This window comes from Muntiacus reevesi, chromosome 3, assembly GCF_963930625.1.
Source record: "Muntiacus reevesi chromosome 3, mMunRee1.1, whole genome shotgun sequence".
Taxonomy (NCBI): domain Eukaryota; kingdom Metazoa; phylum Chordata; class Mammalia; order Artiodactyla; family Cervidae; genus Muntiacus; species Muntiacus reevesi.
In genome coordinates, this window is record NC_089251.1 from 65,020,211 (window position 1) to 65,035,282 (window position 15,072).

General features: G+C 38.6%; 1 protein-coding gene across 4 annotated transcripts in view; it reads left to right on the top strand.

Moving 5' to 3' along the window:
• Nucleotides 1-13,963, top strand: part of EFEMP1 (EGF containing fibulin extracellular matrix protein 1) — a 69,574-nt gene extending 55,611 nt beyond the window's left edge. For all 4 annotated transcript variants that reach the window (XM_065929253.1, XM_065929256.1, XM_065929255.1 and 1 more), the window contains exons 6-11: nt 74-193; nt 1,140-1,259; nt 2,490-2,609; nt 6,932-7,055; nt 7,135-7,330; nt 13,338-13,963. In XM_065929253.1, the coding sequence (XP_065785325.1) occupies nt 74-193; nt 1,140-1,259; nt 2,490-2,609; nt 6,932-7,055; nt 7,135-7,330; nt 13,338-13,499 (842 nt within the window). In that variant the 3' untranslated portion in view covers nt 13,500-13,963. The remainder of the gene's footprint in view (nt 1-73; nt 194-1,139; nt 1,260-2,489; nt 2,610-6,931; nt 7,056-7,134; nt 7,331-13,337) is intronic.
• The last annotated feature ends 1,109 nt before the right edge of the window (nt 13,964-15,072 follow it).

The window sequence follows — 15,072 nt, forward strand, 5'->3', positions numbered from 1 at the left end:
TTAAACAGATCAATAATAGTAATTTGGATAGTCGGTAATTTGGTTCTCTTTGCATGTGTGCTTAATAACCTAGATATAGATGAATGCGCCATCCCTCCATATTGCCACCAAAGATGTGTGAACACGCCAGGATCATTTTATTGCCAGTGCAGTCCTGGGTTTCAGTTGGCAGCAAACAACTATACCTGTGTAGGTAAGTCTTCTGGAAACAGCCAACCAATTTCTGTCTTCCCAGCAGTATCACCAGTTTTCTATATTCATGGTTTCCATCAACTTCCCCACATAAAGCTGAAAAGACAATAACCAGTCTGGTTTCTAAAAACACCTCAAGATGTAAATGGTAAAAATTTTTAACTTTGGTTTTAGTTCTCCTCTGTGACAGTATCAAAAAAAGGTTTTAACTATAGATCAATTGATACACACACACCAGTTAGTCAACAGTGTGTGATACAAACACTGAAAGTGCCAAAGTGTTTACTACAAGTTCAGATACATAAACTTTCTGCTGAGAGTGCATCAGATTTTCACATGCTTCTGCTACCCTTTCAGAATGCAATGTCACAGCACACAATTTTAAGATTGGCATGACATGGAAAAAATCTAGTGCAGGAAAAATGCCTTTTCACAATATTTTCAGTGCCTTAGAGCATTGCAAAACTCTGTATGGGTCTCAAAGGCTTATGTTATAATTGTAATGGAATTTAACAGGACCCATTTAAAAAGTAATAAATAGCACAGATAAATCTTCACTACAGCATGCTGAGAGACCGTATCAGTATGTGTCTTATATCAATTATTTATAGACTTGGCATTTTGCATTTGAACAATAAAAGAAAATAGATATTGGAATGTATATTTATTAGAATCATTAAATTCTTTTGGAAAGATTCATCAAACACCAAACTAACCATCATTCCCAGGAAAAAAAATATTCTGGTATTTCTAAAAGAAGTACATGACAGATGTTTGAAGTTGTTCCAATAAATACGAGACCTGAATGGATGTTCTCCAGTGAGCTTCTGCAAGGCAAAGAATCCAGCTAGGGAATTACTCACTTATCATCTGATGACATAGGTACAAAAGAGCAAGGCTATGTTTAAAGTCATAAATATATAAGTGTGTATGACCTTGCCTTTCAGATATAAATGAATGTGATGCCAGCAATCAATGTGCTCAGCAATGCTACAACATTCTTGGTTCATTCATCTGTCAGTGCAATCAAGGATATGAGCTAAGCAGTGACAGGCTCAACTGTGAAGGTAAAATATCATCCAAATAATTGGTAGTAATAGCACAGTTCCTGTCTTTGCTGTTGCTTTATCCGAGTATATACCTGTTTAAGAAAGCAAATTTTTATTATGTTCTAAAATCCAGTTAACTTAGTTCACTTATAACACTGTCTTTTTAGTATGTTATCAAAAGAAAGTAGAAAAAATAATTGAAATACTAGATGTAGGCTGGGTCTTATAATTAGCAAGCGTACTCTAGTGTCTTGCTTCTCAAGTGTGATGGGCCAGCAGAATAGGCACCTCCTAGGGGCCTGTGAAATTGTAGACTCTCACACCCCAGCCCAGACCTACTGAATCAAATTCTGTGTCTAATGAGAATTCCAGGGGGCTAGTGGCATATTTAAGTTCAAAAGTAGCTGATTGCATGTCAGGAACATTAGAATAGAAACCAAAAGATCTGGCCCCTAGGCATCCCTGCCACTGTGTGCTCAGGGCACATTTCTTAAGGTGCCTTCGTTTCACTCTCCACATGATCAAGAAGAGGGCCATTTAACCAGAGGGATCACCATCAGAGTCCACCGCACATGCTTGCTCCACTATGTACTTCAAATGGCCTAAGACATCCTGAGGGGGATGCCATTGACACTTCATGCTCTTGATTTCCTCACAAACTGTCCCAGCTTTACTTGGGGCCACAAAGATCACACCCTACACAGAGAGGTCTCCCATCATGCCACTGCACTCAAAACCAAAAGGGGCTGGCTCTGGACGGCTGCCTCTGCCCTTCTGAGCAAACTGTAAGAACAGCACCATTGAGAAATGCAAAGCCTTCTGCCAGGGCATCAACCTCTAGAAGCTTGCACAGGGATGGAACTTGGGAGTTCAAAACTCAGATGAACTTGGAAGCAGAGCCACCCAATTTCTGAGAAGGCAAATATGAATCTGCATCAAGGATGGGTCTGCCAAGCACAACACGAGGATCATCAACCACAAACCACTTCTTTCAGTCTGCTCAGCTAGGATGGTTAGTTCCAGGATTTGCCAAAGTGTCAGCAGTAATTGAGTAAAACTGATGGTAAGAAAATTCTCTGCTCTGTGAAGTTCCATGAGAAATAAGCTGATATTGTTAGAACTTGCATTTGAGCCTCTTATAAAGTACTGCATTTCTGTTTCATAGATTGCAATGTTTTTAAAAAAATTACCAAAATAATGACATGTAAGTGTTCAGCTCTGTATTGTTGCTTTTGTCTGGTTCAACAGACATTGATGAATGCAGAACTTCGAGCTACTTGTGTCAGTATCAGTGTGTAAACGAACCTGGGAAATTCTCGTGTATGTGCCCCCAAGGATACCAGGTGGTGAGAGGTAGAACATGTCAGGGTAAGTTTATCGTTTTCAGATCTTTTAAGTTTTAACCAAGAAGAGCAGGGAGGAAGTGTTGGAATCTCTACCACAGACTCTCGTTTTTTACAATTTGAGCTCTTTTCTCCCCTGTTGGTCATGAGACATGCACACCTCATAAAGAGGATATTCAGTGTTATCTTTCTTTGAAATTTAAATTAATAATTTTTTTCTTAAAGTAATTTTAATAAAATATTAATATGCCTTCTAAATAGCCTACATAATTCCTATGATATACATCCTCTAATCATCCACCAAAAATGATTCAATTATTAAAATATTTCGCCATGAATTTCAGTGTAGAACATAAGCTTAATGTGTGGTTAGGTGTACCTCAAAAAGATCTCAATTCTCTAAAACATTAGGATTATAAACTGGATAGTAATACGTGTTGACAAAATCAGCATCATGTGTATTAAAATATGCCTGAATTCTTCAAAAAAAGAAACTATTAATCCAAAAATAGCTAATGTCTTTGGATCCAGTTTTAAAATAAATATTCAGGTGATCTTCATAGTGACATATAGGTAGAAGATGCAGCTCCCTACATAGGATGATTTCAGAATTTCTCTGAAAGATTTGAAAATCCTGGAAAATTTGGTACAAACATATGTTATATAAATAAGTGAAAAAAAATGACTGAATTTGAAGACACAAAATCTGTTGAAGACACAACTATCTGATATTCTATCTACACAATTTTAACAAATTATCAGACTTCTCTGAGCCTGAACTTTCTCATTTGGAAAAGGGAGTTGAGGGAATGAAATGGAATAATACACAGAAAAACTATAAGCTATAAAGCCTTGGAAATTCAAGATGTTTTATGAAATTTACCTAGCAATATAAATGACCTAGCAAATTTTTTCTAGAAGGACAGTAAAATTCTGCTAAGAAAAGAAAATATCTAGGAAAGGAGATAAGATTCTTAGTCTGCATCATGATTTTGCAGGGAAATATTAACTCACAGGAACATCTATTTCCTGATTCTTTATAGCATGCATGTGATTATTCAACTAGAATCTAACCACGAAACATGAGCATAATCAGAATGTAGTTCATTACACAAGTAACATCTTCCTACCTCTTTCAAGGTTACTAGAGACTCTGTAATGTTAATTGTGGAAAAACATTGCATTCTAAAGGTTTTATTTTCTGAACTCTAATTGATACTTTTAACATGAATATTACATGCAGGAAAATGTTAGCCAGAGGGTTATCTTAACCAATTTCCCTGGAGCCCTTCAAACAAATATCTATGTGTTTTTTAAATCAAAAAGTGGACTTGATACCCAGCAAAAGACAGAAACAAGTTAACACTCAGTTACCTGCCTACTTTATTTATATGGAAACATTTGTATCTGTTATGATGAAAGGTGAAATGCAGTGGAACTGCAAATAAGGGATTCATCAGTGTTATATCTTGAAGAATATTTGTTAAACTAAAACATTTTTTGTGACAGAGACCATTCTTTTAAGATATGAAACAACTGGTTTACCCCACTGAAAGCATCCCTTCCCAACAGTCCACAGGTTAAATTAATACCAAAAGAGTTTCGATTCTCACCTTCCCCTAAAAAGTTTATTTGGGGGATGAAATAACTGTTCTCATTTCCACAGTCTTGCAAAAATGAAAACTCTCTGTGTATGTGCTGGTTGGTGTGGGGAGGGAAAGGGACAGTGGTGAGGAAGAGAAACAGAGAGAGAAAATACTCAGATACACAGACACACTCATGAAATATTTTAATACTATTAATCATTTCTGAAAAACCTTCCAAAATGATTAAGGAGCTGATTATGCTGGGCTGTAAATTACTGGAAGTAATAAATAAAATTACTACATAAAGTTTCCTTTTGCCACTTTTGAACTCCATATAACAAACCAGTCCTGTAGTTAAGCAGCATCTTTATTTTTCAAAAAAGTGAAAAATATTGAAAGGACAAGTTAGCTGTGATTTCTTCTGAGGAATCTAAGTTCTTTCTTTAGCCATAGCCAGTCCAAAAGAAGATACTTTTTGTAACTGACTCTTGGAAACTGCATGGCTTTTCCAGTCTCCTCTTGGGTTCCAGATAGCTCTTGCCAGTTTGGAAGCTAAAAGAAATTTTTTTTTTTCTCCAAAGACAAAGAATGGAATTATTCTCATTTAGAGGATGCAGTACCTTGTGGTGGAAAGATGCCTGTCACTATCTGTATACACTTGGGTCAGCCACTTAACCCTTATTTGATTTTCCTTCATGCCAAATAGAGATAACTTTCTCACAATCTCCACATGTTGTGTGAAGAACAACTTAGTTCAGTTTCAGTCAGTCAGTCAGTTCAGTCGCTCAGTCATGTCTGACTCTTTGTGACCCCATGAACCACAGCATGCCAGGCCTCCCTGTCCATCACCAACTCCCTGAGTTTACCCAAACTCATGTCCATTGAGTCAGTGATGCCATCCAACCATCTCGTCCTCTGTCATCCCCTTCTCCTCCTACCCTCAATCTTTCCCAGCATCAGGATCTTTTCAAATGAGTCAGCTCTTCACATCAGGTGGCCAAAATATTGGAGTTTTAGCTTCAGCATCAGTCCTTCCAATGAACACCCAGGACTGATCTCCTTTAGGATGGACTGGTTGGATCTCCTTGCAATCCAAGGGACTCTCAAGAGTCTTTTCCAACACCACAGTTCAAAAGCATCAGTTCTTTGGTGCTCAGCTTTCTTTATAGTCCAACTCTCACATTCAGTTTAATATTTGCTAAAATCCAGGTGCCTCCAGTGCATTCGTGCTATGTGAAAAGGGATAAAAAGATGTGCACAATGGTGCTTACCCTCCAGGAATTTACAAGCTAATAGAAGGATTGAAACAAACATGCAGATTTCAATAATGCAAAGCAGAAACCAATAAAGGCCCCAAAAGAGGAAAAATGAGATATAAGAATTCAGAGAGAAGAAAGAGATCACATCCCAGCAACTAGGCTATGACTGCCTTGTTAATAAGAATTCAGTAAATTATTTATGGAATATGTAAATTAATGAATGAAAATATCTGATTGTGTGGAAGGAATGATTCAGAAAAGACTTATATTGGATAAAATCTTATCATTATTTAAGTGTAAAGAGAGGCACACATAAGGATGTGCATATTAATGTAATTTTTGTCATTGTTGTAAATATAATGGTTCTCTGGAGAAACTGTTCTCTCAGATGTCATCTGGGAACTCTTGATTCCCAAATCTAAACTCAGCCTTTGTCCATTCTGACCTTTCCACAACCCTCCTTCTTGAGACTCTCTCTCTCTGTTCTGACCTCCTTGAACAGCATTTTCCTGGGTTGCTTCTCACTGCTGACAGCCCCTTCCTTAATTCCTCTTCTTCCCCATGATCTTTAAATAGCCACATTTTATGGGCTTCCCTGGTAGCTCAGCTGATAAAAAATCTGCCTGCAATGCAGGAGACTCCGGTTTGATTTCATGTTCGGGAAGATCTGCTGGAGAAGGGATAGGCCACCCACTCTAGTATTCTTGGGCTTCCGTTGTGGCTCAGCTGGTAAAGAATCTTCCCACAGTGTGGGAGACCTGGGTTCAGTCCCTGAGTTGGGGAGATCCCCTGGAGGAGGGAACAGCTACCCACTCCAGTACTCTGGCCTGGAGAATTCCATGGATTGTATAGTCCATTGGGTTGCAAAGTCAGACACAACCGAGCAACTTTCACTTTCGCATGCTGGAATGCTTCATAGCTTCATTTCTGTTCCTGTAAACAGCTTCTTAAGGACAGTGTAACCCACTCCCAGAGCACCAACTATCCAGCAGCATGCTACAACTTATTGAAACCACATTCTAGCTTTTCCCTCTCTTCAAGCTCCTGAGCCTGACAACAAACTTCCATCTCCAGTTTTTGTTTGCTGCTTTCTCACACTGGAAGGCCCTCCCCACCTCCATGATAAAAATCCTATCTAACCACCACCTTTTCTAGGCCAAGTTGAGAGGGCTCCTCCTTCCTTCAGCCTTCCCTAATCCCCCAAGAAGTGTTGTCTTTCACTTTTATTTAAGCAATGGCCTAGCATTTGGCTTTGAATTCAACAGATGAATAATAGATGTTTGATAAAATACGATGAAATGACACATATTAATCTGTCAAGAATGGTTTCACTACATCTGTTCTGAATTAAATGCAATGAATTCAGGTCCCACCAAGTTTTAGGTCTAAAATCAAATTAAACAGTCCAGATTCTCATATACCTCCTTCTGGTGGCAAACTGGCATCTGCCACTTAGGCAATTTACTTATATCAGTAAACTCTTTGACTCTGCATCTCTACAGATATAAATGAGTGTGAGACCACAAATGAATGTCGGGAAGATGAAATGTGTTGGAATTATCATGGCGGCTTCCGTTGTTACCCACGAAATCCTTGTCAAGATCCCTATGTTCTAACATCAGAGAAGTAAGAAAAACCAGAACTTTTGAAACTGAGAATCTTCTGATTTTACCAAGCCTAACAGTGAATACTTTTGTCTCTGCAGCCGATGTGTTTGCCCAGTTTCAAACGCAATGTGCAGAGAACTTCCTCAATCCATCGTGTACAAATACATGAGCATTCGATCTGATAGGTCTGTACCATCAGACATCTTCCAAATACAGGCCACAACCATTTATGCCAACACTATCAACACTTTTCGGATTAAATCTGGAAATGAAAATGGAGAGTTCTACCTAAGAGTAAGTATCCTGAGGGCAAACTTAGCTGTTGAGAATGGTTCAAGTTTGTTGTTGTTTGATAGTAATTCACTTGGAAAGAAAGCCAACATTTAAAGAGTTTTTATGTGCAGGCATTGTGTAAGGCCTTCCTGTATGCATTAGCTCATAATCCTCTTGGTAATATTGATACTTGGTAAGATTAATATTTATCTCCATATTTTACAGAAAAGTGAGACCCAGGGAAATGAAATAGCTTCTCTAAATTCACTCAGATAAAAATTATAGACTCTAACAGAGTTATATGTGACCACCAAAATACAAGCCCGCCTGTGTGTGTGTACACACACACACACTAAATAGATACTACAAATCAGTGATAGCTATTTAATTGGACATAGAAAAACTAATTCCTACAGAACTTTTCAAAAACCCTGAATTCCTTATTGTTACATTCACAAGATTATTTACATTTGCACCAAAACTAAGACCCAGAAATATCTGAGAAATGACCTCAACCTCCCACCCTTGCACCATGTATACAATCAATAAGTTGTACCATTCTTGCAAATTTCCAGGAAGGCAATGTGAGGGCACCTTTATGTTTTCCTTTTCTTTCATTGCCTATATGAAATCTTTCTCTGAATTCTTCTATTTCTTTCTTCACAGTGTCCCCTGTGTTATCTTTGCTTCCTCATGTCCCTGACTCTCTTCCTTTAAACTGGCTCTTAGCTCCTCTCTAATCCCTCCAGGGGTTTCCCAGCAGATCTTCCTGACTCCAATGTCTCAGCAGTCCAGTCCCCCTGCAAAATCTTAGCAAGTTCATTTTAGGTTAAAATTTTGACATTTTAAATATGGCTCACCACTTCATGTGAAAATGATGGCACCCCACCAACCAGTTTGCAGGGTTACGGTAACTGTTTCATGTTAAGGATGTTATTCATCCAGTTACAATTTTCTCAAAACTCCTTTGGGCACTCTTCATTTTTAATCGAATTTTAAGGTCAATATTTCATTTTGAGAATATGAAAAGTAAATTGGGAAATTCATCCTTGTGGTAGAGTTTACAGATTTTTTATGTTTACACGTTTATCCTGTTCTTTGATATATTAAGTTCCCTTCCAGCTCCAGAATTATGTGATTCTGTTTCTTTGCCAGTAAATTAGAAATGATTAATTTCTCATGACCAACTTCTGAAGAGAAAAGCCCAACCCAAATACAATCTGTTACTATTCTTTTTTTTAATAACTAAAAATAAACTTATTTAACATTTGATGCTTTAAATTTGAGATACACTAGATATTTATAAGAAATTTACTTTAAAGGAACTTCACACAGTTCAAATAATAACAATTTAATAATTTTATCCCAAAGAAATCACATTATTGGTAACCCATAGCAACAAAATAGGTTCATCTTAAAATCTGCTTTAAAAATAATTTTCCATTTGGAACTCTTAGGTATAATTTAAGAAAAAAAAATTTCCTAGGAGTATCAACAAATAATTATGCAAAGTTCCTGCATTTTTTTTTAATAAACATGGCACCATTAAAGTTTTATGATTCATATCAATGCACTTATCAACTTGATATTGTCAAATATAAATACAGTATTTTTCTCAAGTAAAATCCCTTTTAATGAATGATATAAAATATTGTCAACTTTTATAATCCCAGAGTTAAATACTATTTGAAAACCAAAAAGAAGCATTTAAAATAAAAAGATATTTCAAGACTACTTCTTATCACATAATTCAAAAAGTCATTGTATCAAATCCTACAAAATGTCTTCACTGAAATTCCACTAGTGCTGAGGTCATTTACAATCAGCAGGCATTAATTAAACACTTATTATATGCTCAGTTCCATTCTAGGTGTATGTAATACACAGTTCCTTATATCAAAGAGCTTTAAATATTACTTTGTGGCATAGTTAACACCTATGAAAACAGCACCAGTGTTTAATTGTGTTTAATTCCATGGTACAAGACATCAAAGAATTAGGAGTCTTCTTGATAAGGATGAGACTGGACCTTATCCTTGAAAGAATCTGAGGGATATAGGATTTTATTTATATTCCTTTTGGGAGAATACTGAGAAAATCTTCCTTAGAAAAGTGAACACATTAGAAAGAGGTAATACATGAAATTGAAGGTAGAATACCATCCTCCACCCACACCAACCAATATCTGTCCTCCTTCACTGAGACTTATTTTTGTTCATAACCCCTAGCACCACCTCCCATAATATTTATTTGTCTGTGTCACCTACTACAGTGTGAGGACAATGAGCAGAGACATTGTCTATCTGTTCACTTTTCCATGTACAGCACATAGAATGAATGGTACCTGGTATTTTGCAGGTGCTCAAAAACATTTTTAAATGAATGAATTAATTCAATCAACACCTTCAAGGTATCACTGTTACCTATAAGAGGCAAGTACCATGCTAAGTTCTAGAGATAGAGCAGTGATATAACCAAACCAGTTTTGGCCCCAGTAGGGCTTATGGTCAAGACACTGAACAAGTGTTCACAAGTGTGCTGAATGTTTCAACTGAACATGGCAAATTCCTCATGAATACACTACATGTCAACCCCAACCAAGATAGCAGTGGTCTGGGAGCTTCCTGGAAGTAGATTTAAATTAAAGACTAGCAGTTAGAGACTAGCAAATGGAAGGAATAAAAAGCAGACAAGTTGATCTATAACTCCAGGTGCTATAGTCAGAGTGATTTGAGAGAAGCTTGGAGAGATGAGCAGGGCCTATATCACATAATGCATGACAGACCATACTAAGGGTTTCAAAAGAGGAGTTGCTATCAGATTTTCATTAAAAAAAGAAAGAAAGAAACCCTGGCTACACTGTAGAGCCTGGATTGAAGTGGAGCAAAAGTGGAAATGGAGAGACCAGTAATTCAAAAGATGGGGGTCTAGGGTGGTAGCAGTGTGTCCAAAAGAAGTGGACAGATTTATGATAATATACGAAGAACTACATGACTTGGTAAGTCGTTTTTTATGGGGAGGTGAAGGGGAATGAAACATCATGGATAACCTCCAAGTTTCTGTCTTGAGCAACAGTAGTTGGTGGGACCATTTACTGAGATAAGGAAGGAGTTAGAGTGGAGAGGAAGCCAAGGAGTTCAGTTTGGACACATGGAGTACTGGTTGCCTTGAGACTTCCAGGTAAATCTGAGTAGAGTATTAGATATGTGGGCTTGGAATTCATAGTATAGACTTTAAAGTCACTGGCAGATTTGTCATACTTGAAGCCATGGCTATGGATGAGCTCACTCAGGGAGAGTGTGTAGGAAGTAGGTGAGATTCAATTCACTCAGAATTGGGCACTATTATAGTCATCCGGACCTTAGCCTACAAATGACATGGGGGCCATGTCATCTCCCATGAACTTCAGCTTCATGTCACTCTGCCACCACCCTATAGCCACATGATGGACACTTTTATCATTCAGAACAGTGTCACACTGGAAGCTTAGTCTCCAGTGATCCCCTCAGGGACTGATTCTTTCATGCCCTCACTTTACCCTCAAAGTGATGTTAGTCCTCTGACCCTTCATCCCCCATTTTCTGACAGCCTACAACTTCTTGGTGGACCCTTGAACTACTGTCATCAGCACCTCCACTCCTTATCCAGCAACCCTAGATCAATCACATAATCCATATCTATTTTCACACCCACCTCATCAGCACAGATTGGTAATATTTTAAATCTTCAGATGTGTCCTCAGTATGCTCAACATTCCTCTTACTTCCTTTGTTCCTTTGTGTTCCTTCTCTTCAGTCGCTGATTGCAAATGTCCCCATACTCTTTAAGTACTTCAGTTCAGTTGCTCAGTCATATCCAACCCTTTGCAACCCCATGGACTGCAGCACGCCAGGTCTCCCGGTCCATCACCAACTCCTGGAGCTTGCTCAAATTCATGTCCATGGAGTCACCCTTCATTTTCAGTAGGTGAACTCACCTCCTACTCTTCTGAAACCACTGAAACCAACAGTCATGAATTATTTGAACTTATCCTATCCCTTGCAAATTTAACTCCATATGTCCCCCTTCTATCCTTCTTGGCCAACTCACCCCTGTATTCTTCATTCCATTTCCTTTGGGAACTTACCCTATTAAATTCTAATATACCTCCTACATATCCAACTTGTTTTCCCTCTAGATGTTGCCTCCTCTCTCTGTTCTCCCTTCCTAGCCAAGGTTCTTAAAGCATAGTCTGTAATCACAGTCTCTACTTTCTCACTTCCTAGTTACTCTTCCGCCTTCTATTCCCACTACCTTACTGAAATTGCTCTGGAAAAAAAGCCACCAACAGCATCCATACTGCTATATTCAGAGGCATTTTTCGGTTCTAGTCACCCTCATCCTCCCCTGCTCTATTGGGCACTTCTTGCTGTTCATCTGTTTTCTACTTAATTATCTATTTCTTATCAGCTTCCTTCGATGGTTTCTCTTCTGCCCATCCTTAAATGTTGGCCTCTCCTGGACCCATTATTATCATGTGTACATTTTCTCCCTTGGTTTAATGTCCATCTGTTGAAGTGACTGGGTTCCCCAGGTAGTGCTAGTATTAAACAACCCGCCTGCCAATTCAAGAGACATAAGAGACTCTGGTGTGCTTGCCTGGAGAATCCCATGGACAGAAGAGCCTGGCAGGCTACAGTCCACAGGGTCACAAAGAGTCAGACACAAGTGAAGCAACTTAGAACGCACACAATTGAAGTGACAGCGGATGTCCTAACCCATTGTTTCTATCCCTGCCCTCCTCTTGGCATCCAGATCCACACATCTACCTGCCTGCCTGTACAAACTGATCTCTCTGGAGTCTCCAGTACCCGCCATATTGTCCATCAAAATGAAACTGCATCCATTTCTCTAGAACATCCTTCTTTCCAAAACTCCCAATTATTCTGGGTGACTGTCCTCAAGCAATCAAAGGCCTTTCTTTAATGCTTCAGAGTTCCTCTCTTTCCCTGTGTGTATACACCTCTATATGGACTTCCCTGGTGGCTCAAATGGTACAGAATCTGCCTGCAATGCAAGAGACCCAAGTTTAATTCCTGGGTCTGAAAGATCCCCTAGAGAAGGGAATAGCAACCCACTGCAGTATTCTTGCCTGCAAAATTCTATGGACAGAGGAGCCTATCAGACTGCAGCCCATGGGGTCAGATACGATTGAGCAACTAACACATACACATACATATGCGTCTATGTATCTTCATGTTACCCTGCATATCCCCGCATATCTTAGCATTTGCCACATTCTATTGAAACTAACTATTTATATATCTCTTCACCTATTAGCATATAAACAGATCCACAATGGTGAGAAGTGAAAGGTGACAACTTTTTTTATCAGTCCAAAAAATATCAGATTCTCACATAAACTGCAGTCTCTATAATGAGTCATTCTCACTTGAACTGCAGTCTCTTATTGATATAAAGTGAAGTCGCTCAGTCATGTCTGACTCTTTGAGACCCCATGGACTGTAGCCTACTAGGCTTCTCCGTCCATGGGATTTTCCAGGCAAGAGTACTGAAGTAGGTTGCCATTTCCTTCTCCAAAATATTTCTTTGAGCCCCTTTTTTTGGGGGGGTGGCAAGAATACTGGAGTGGGTTGCCATTCCCTTCTCCAGGAGATCTTCCCGACCCAGGGATTGAAAGCAGGTCTCCCGCATTGTAGGCAGACGCTTTACCCCCATCTGAGCCACCAGGGGAGTCTTATTGATATAACTACTCAATAAAAGTGAAGAGAAAAATTAACACAGAGAGATGAAAGAAAACAAAGAACTGTTTAAAAAAAAAAAAATGTCCCCATATCTGAAACTAATGACTGTGTGGACAAGAGACAAGATTCAAGAAGGATTATAACCAAGAATGGACTAAATAGTGACTTTAATCCTACCTCAGAATTCTTCCCCTAATTCTTATAAGGAAGTGTATTCACAAATAATAGAAACTCCAACAGAGGAAAAATTATTCTCTCACTCCCTCATTTTTCTTTCATTTTAGCAAACAAGTCCTGTAAGTGCAATGCTTGTGCTGGTGAAGTCGCTATCAGGACCAAGAGAATATATAGTGGACCTGGAGATGCTGACAGTCAACAGTATAGGAACCTTCCGCACTAGTTCAGTGTTAAGACTGACAATAATAGTGGGGCCATTTTCATTTTAGTGTTTTTAAAGAGTCCACTGTAGGCATTTAAATCAGCCAAAGAATATTGTTATCTTAAAGCACTATTTTATTTATAGACATATCTAGTTCATCTACATCTATATACTGTACACTCATGAATAATTCAAACAATTACACCATGGTATAAAGTGGGCATTTAATCTGTAAAGATTCAAAGGTTGTCTTTCTTACTGTATGTAAATTAGACATTAATCCACTAAACTGGTCTTCTTCAAGAGAGCTAAGCATACTCTTTCTAGTGAAACTTGGATTCTTTTCTGGAAAAGTGGGACCACGCAATGATTGTCTTCTGTGGTGCTTAAGGAAACTTACCACAGCTCCACTGACAGTCTCATAAGGAGACAGCCACCATAACATTGAACAGCATGCAAGTTCAAGAATGAGATTTTAACTGCTTTGTAAGAAAATGGAAAAAGTCAATAAAGATATATTTCTTTAGAAAATGAGGGTATTTGTGTTGGTTTTTACTTTTATGATCAGCCTAAATGTAGTTGTTTATTACATAGTAGTAAATCACTATCACATAGTATAGTAGTTTCTATATTTTACATTTTTTCAGAAATTTTTGTTATGATTATAAACAAAGGCAGTAAGCAAAATTCCCAGAATGAATAAGATATCCCCTAGAAAATTATTATATTGAGAAATCTATGGGGAGGAGATGAGAAAACAAATTCATTTCTAAACCACTTTGGAGTTGACCAGAAGAAGCACACTTGGTGTACTAGTCAGTTTAAGTTGCTATAACAAAATACTATAGACTAACCGAGTGGCTTATAAACAACATAAATTTATTTCTCACAGTCTGGAGGCTGGAAGTCCAAGATCAGGGTGCCAGCATGGTCAGGTTCTGGTGACAGGCATAAGTCCTGACCTTCTACCCCCACCTCTAAAATATATATAATTACAGAAGTACATGTAATCTATGTGTTAAAATGTGTCTGTGTGCTCAGCTGCTCAGTTGTATCTAATTCTTTGTGACCCCATGGAATGTAAGCCACCAGGCTTCTCTGTTCATGGAATTTTTCAGGCAAGAATACTGGAGCAGGTTGCCATTTCCTACCCCAGGGGATCTTCCCGGCCCAAGGATTGAACTCACATCTCTTGCACCTCTTGCATTGTGCCACCTGGGAAGCCCCTGAATAGGTTATATATACTTCTGGCTTCCCTGGTAGCTCAGCTGGTAAAGAATCCACCTGCAAGGCAGGAGACCCCGGTTCAATTTCTGGGTGAGGAAGATTCTCTGGAGAATGGATAGGCTACCCACCCCATTATTCCCTGGTGGCTCAGTCAGTAAAAGAATCTCCCTGCAATGTGGGAGGCGTAGGTTCGATCCCTGGGTTGGGAAGACCCCCTGGAGGAGGGCATGGCAACCCAATCTAGTATTCTTGCCTGGATAATCCCCATGGACAGAAGAGCCTGGCAGACTGCAATCCACGGGGTTGCAAAGAGTCGGACACAACTGAGTGACTAAGCACACACAATAATATAGTCTACAAATATTTTATACATTATAATTTATATATTTATATAATTTAAATATAATCTATGA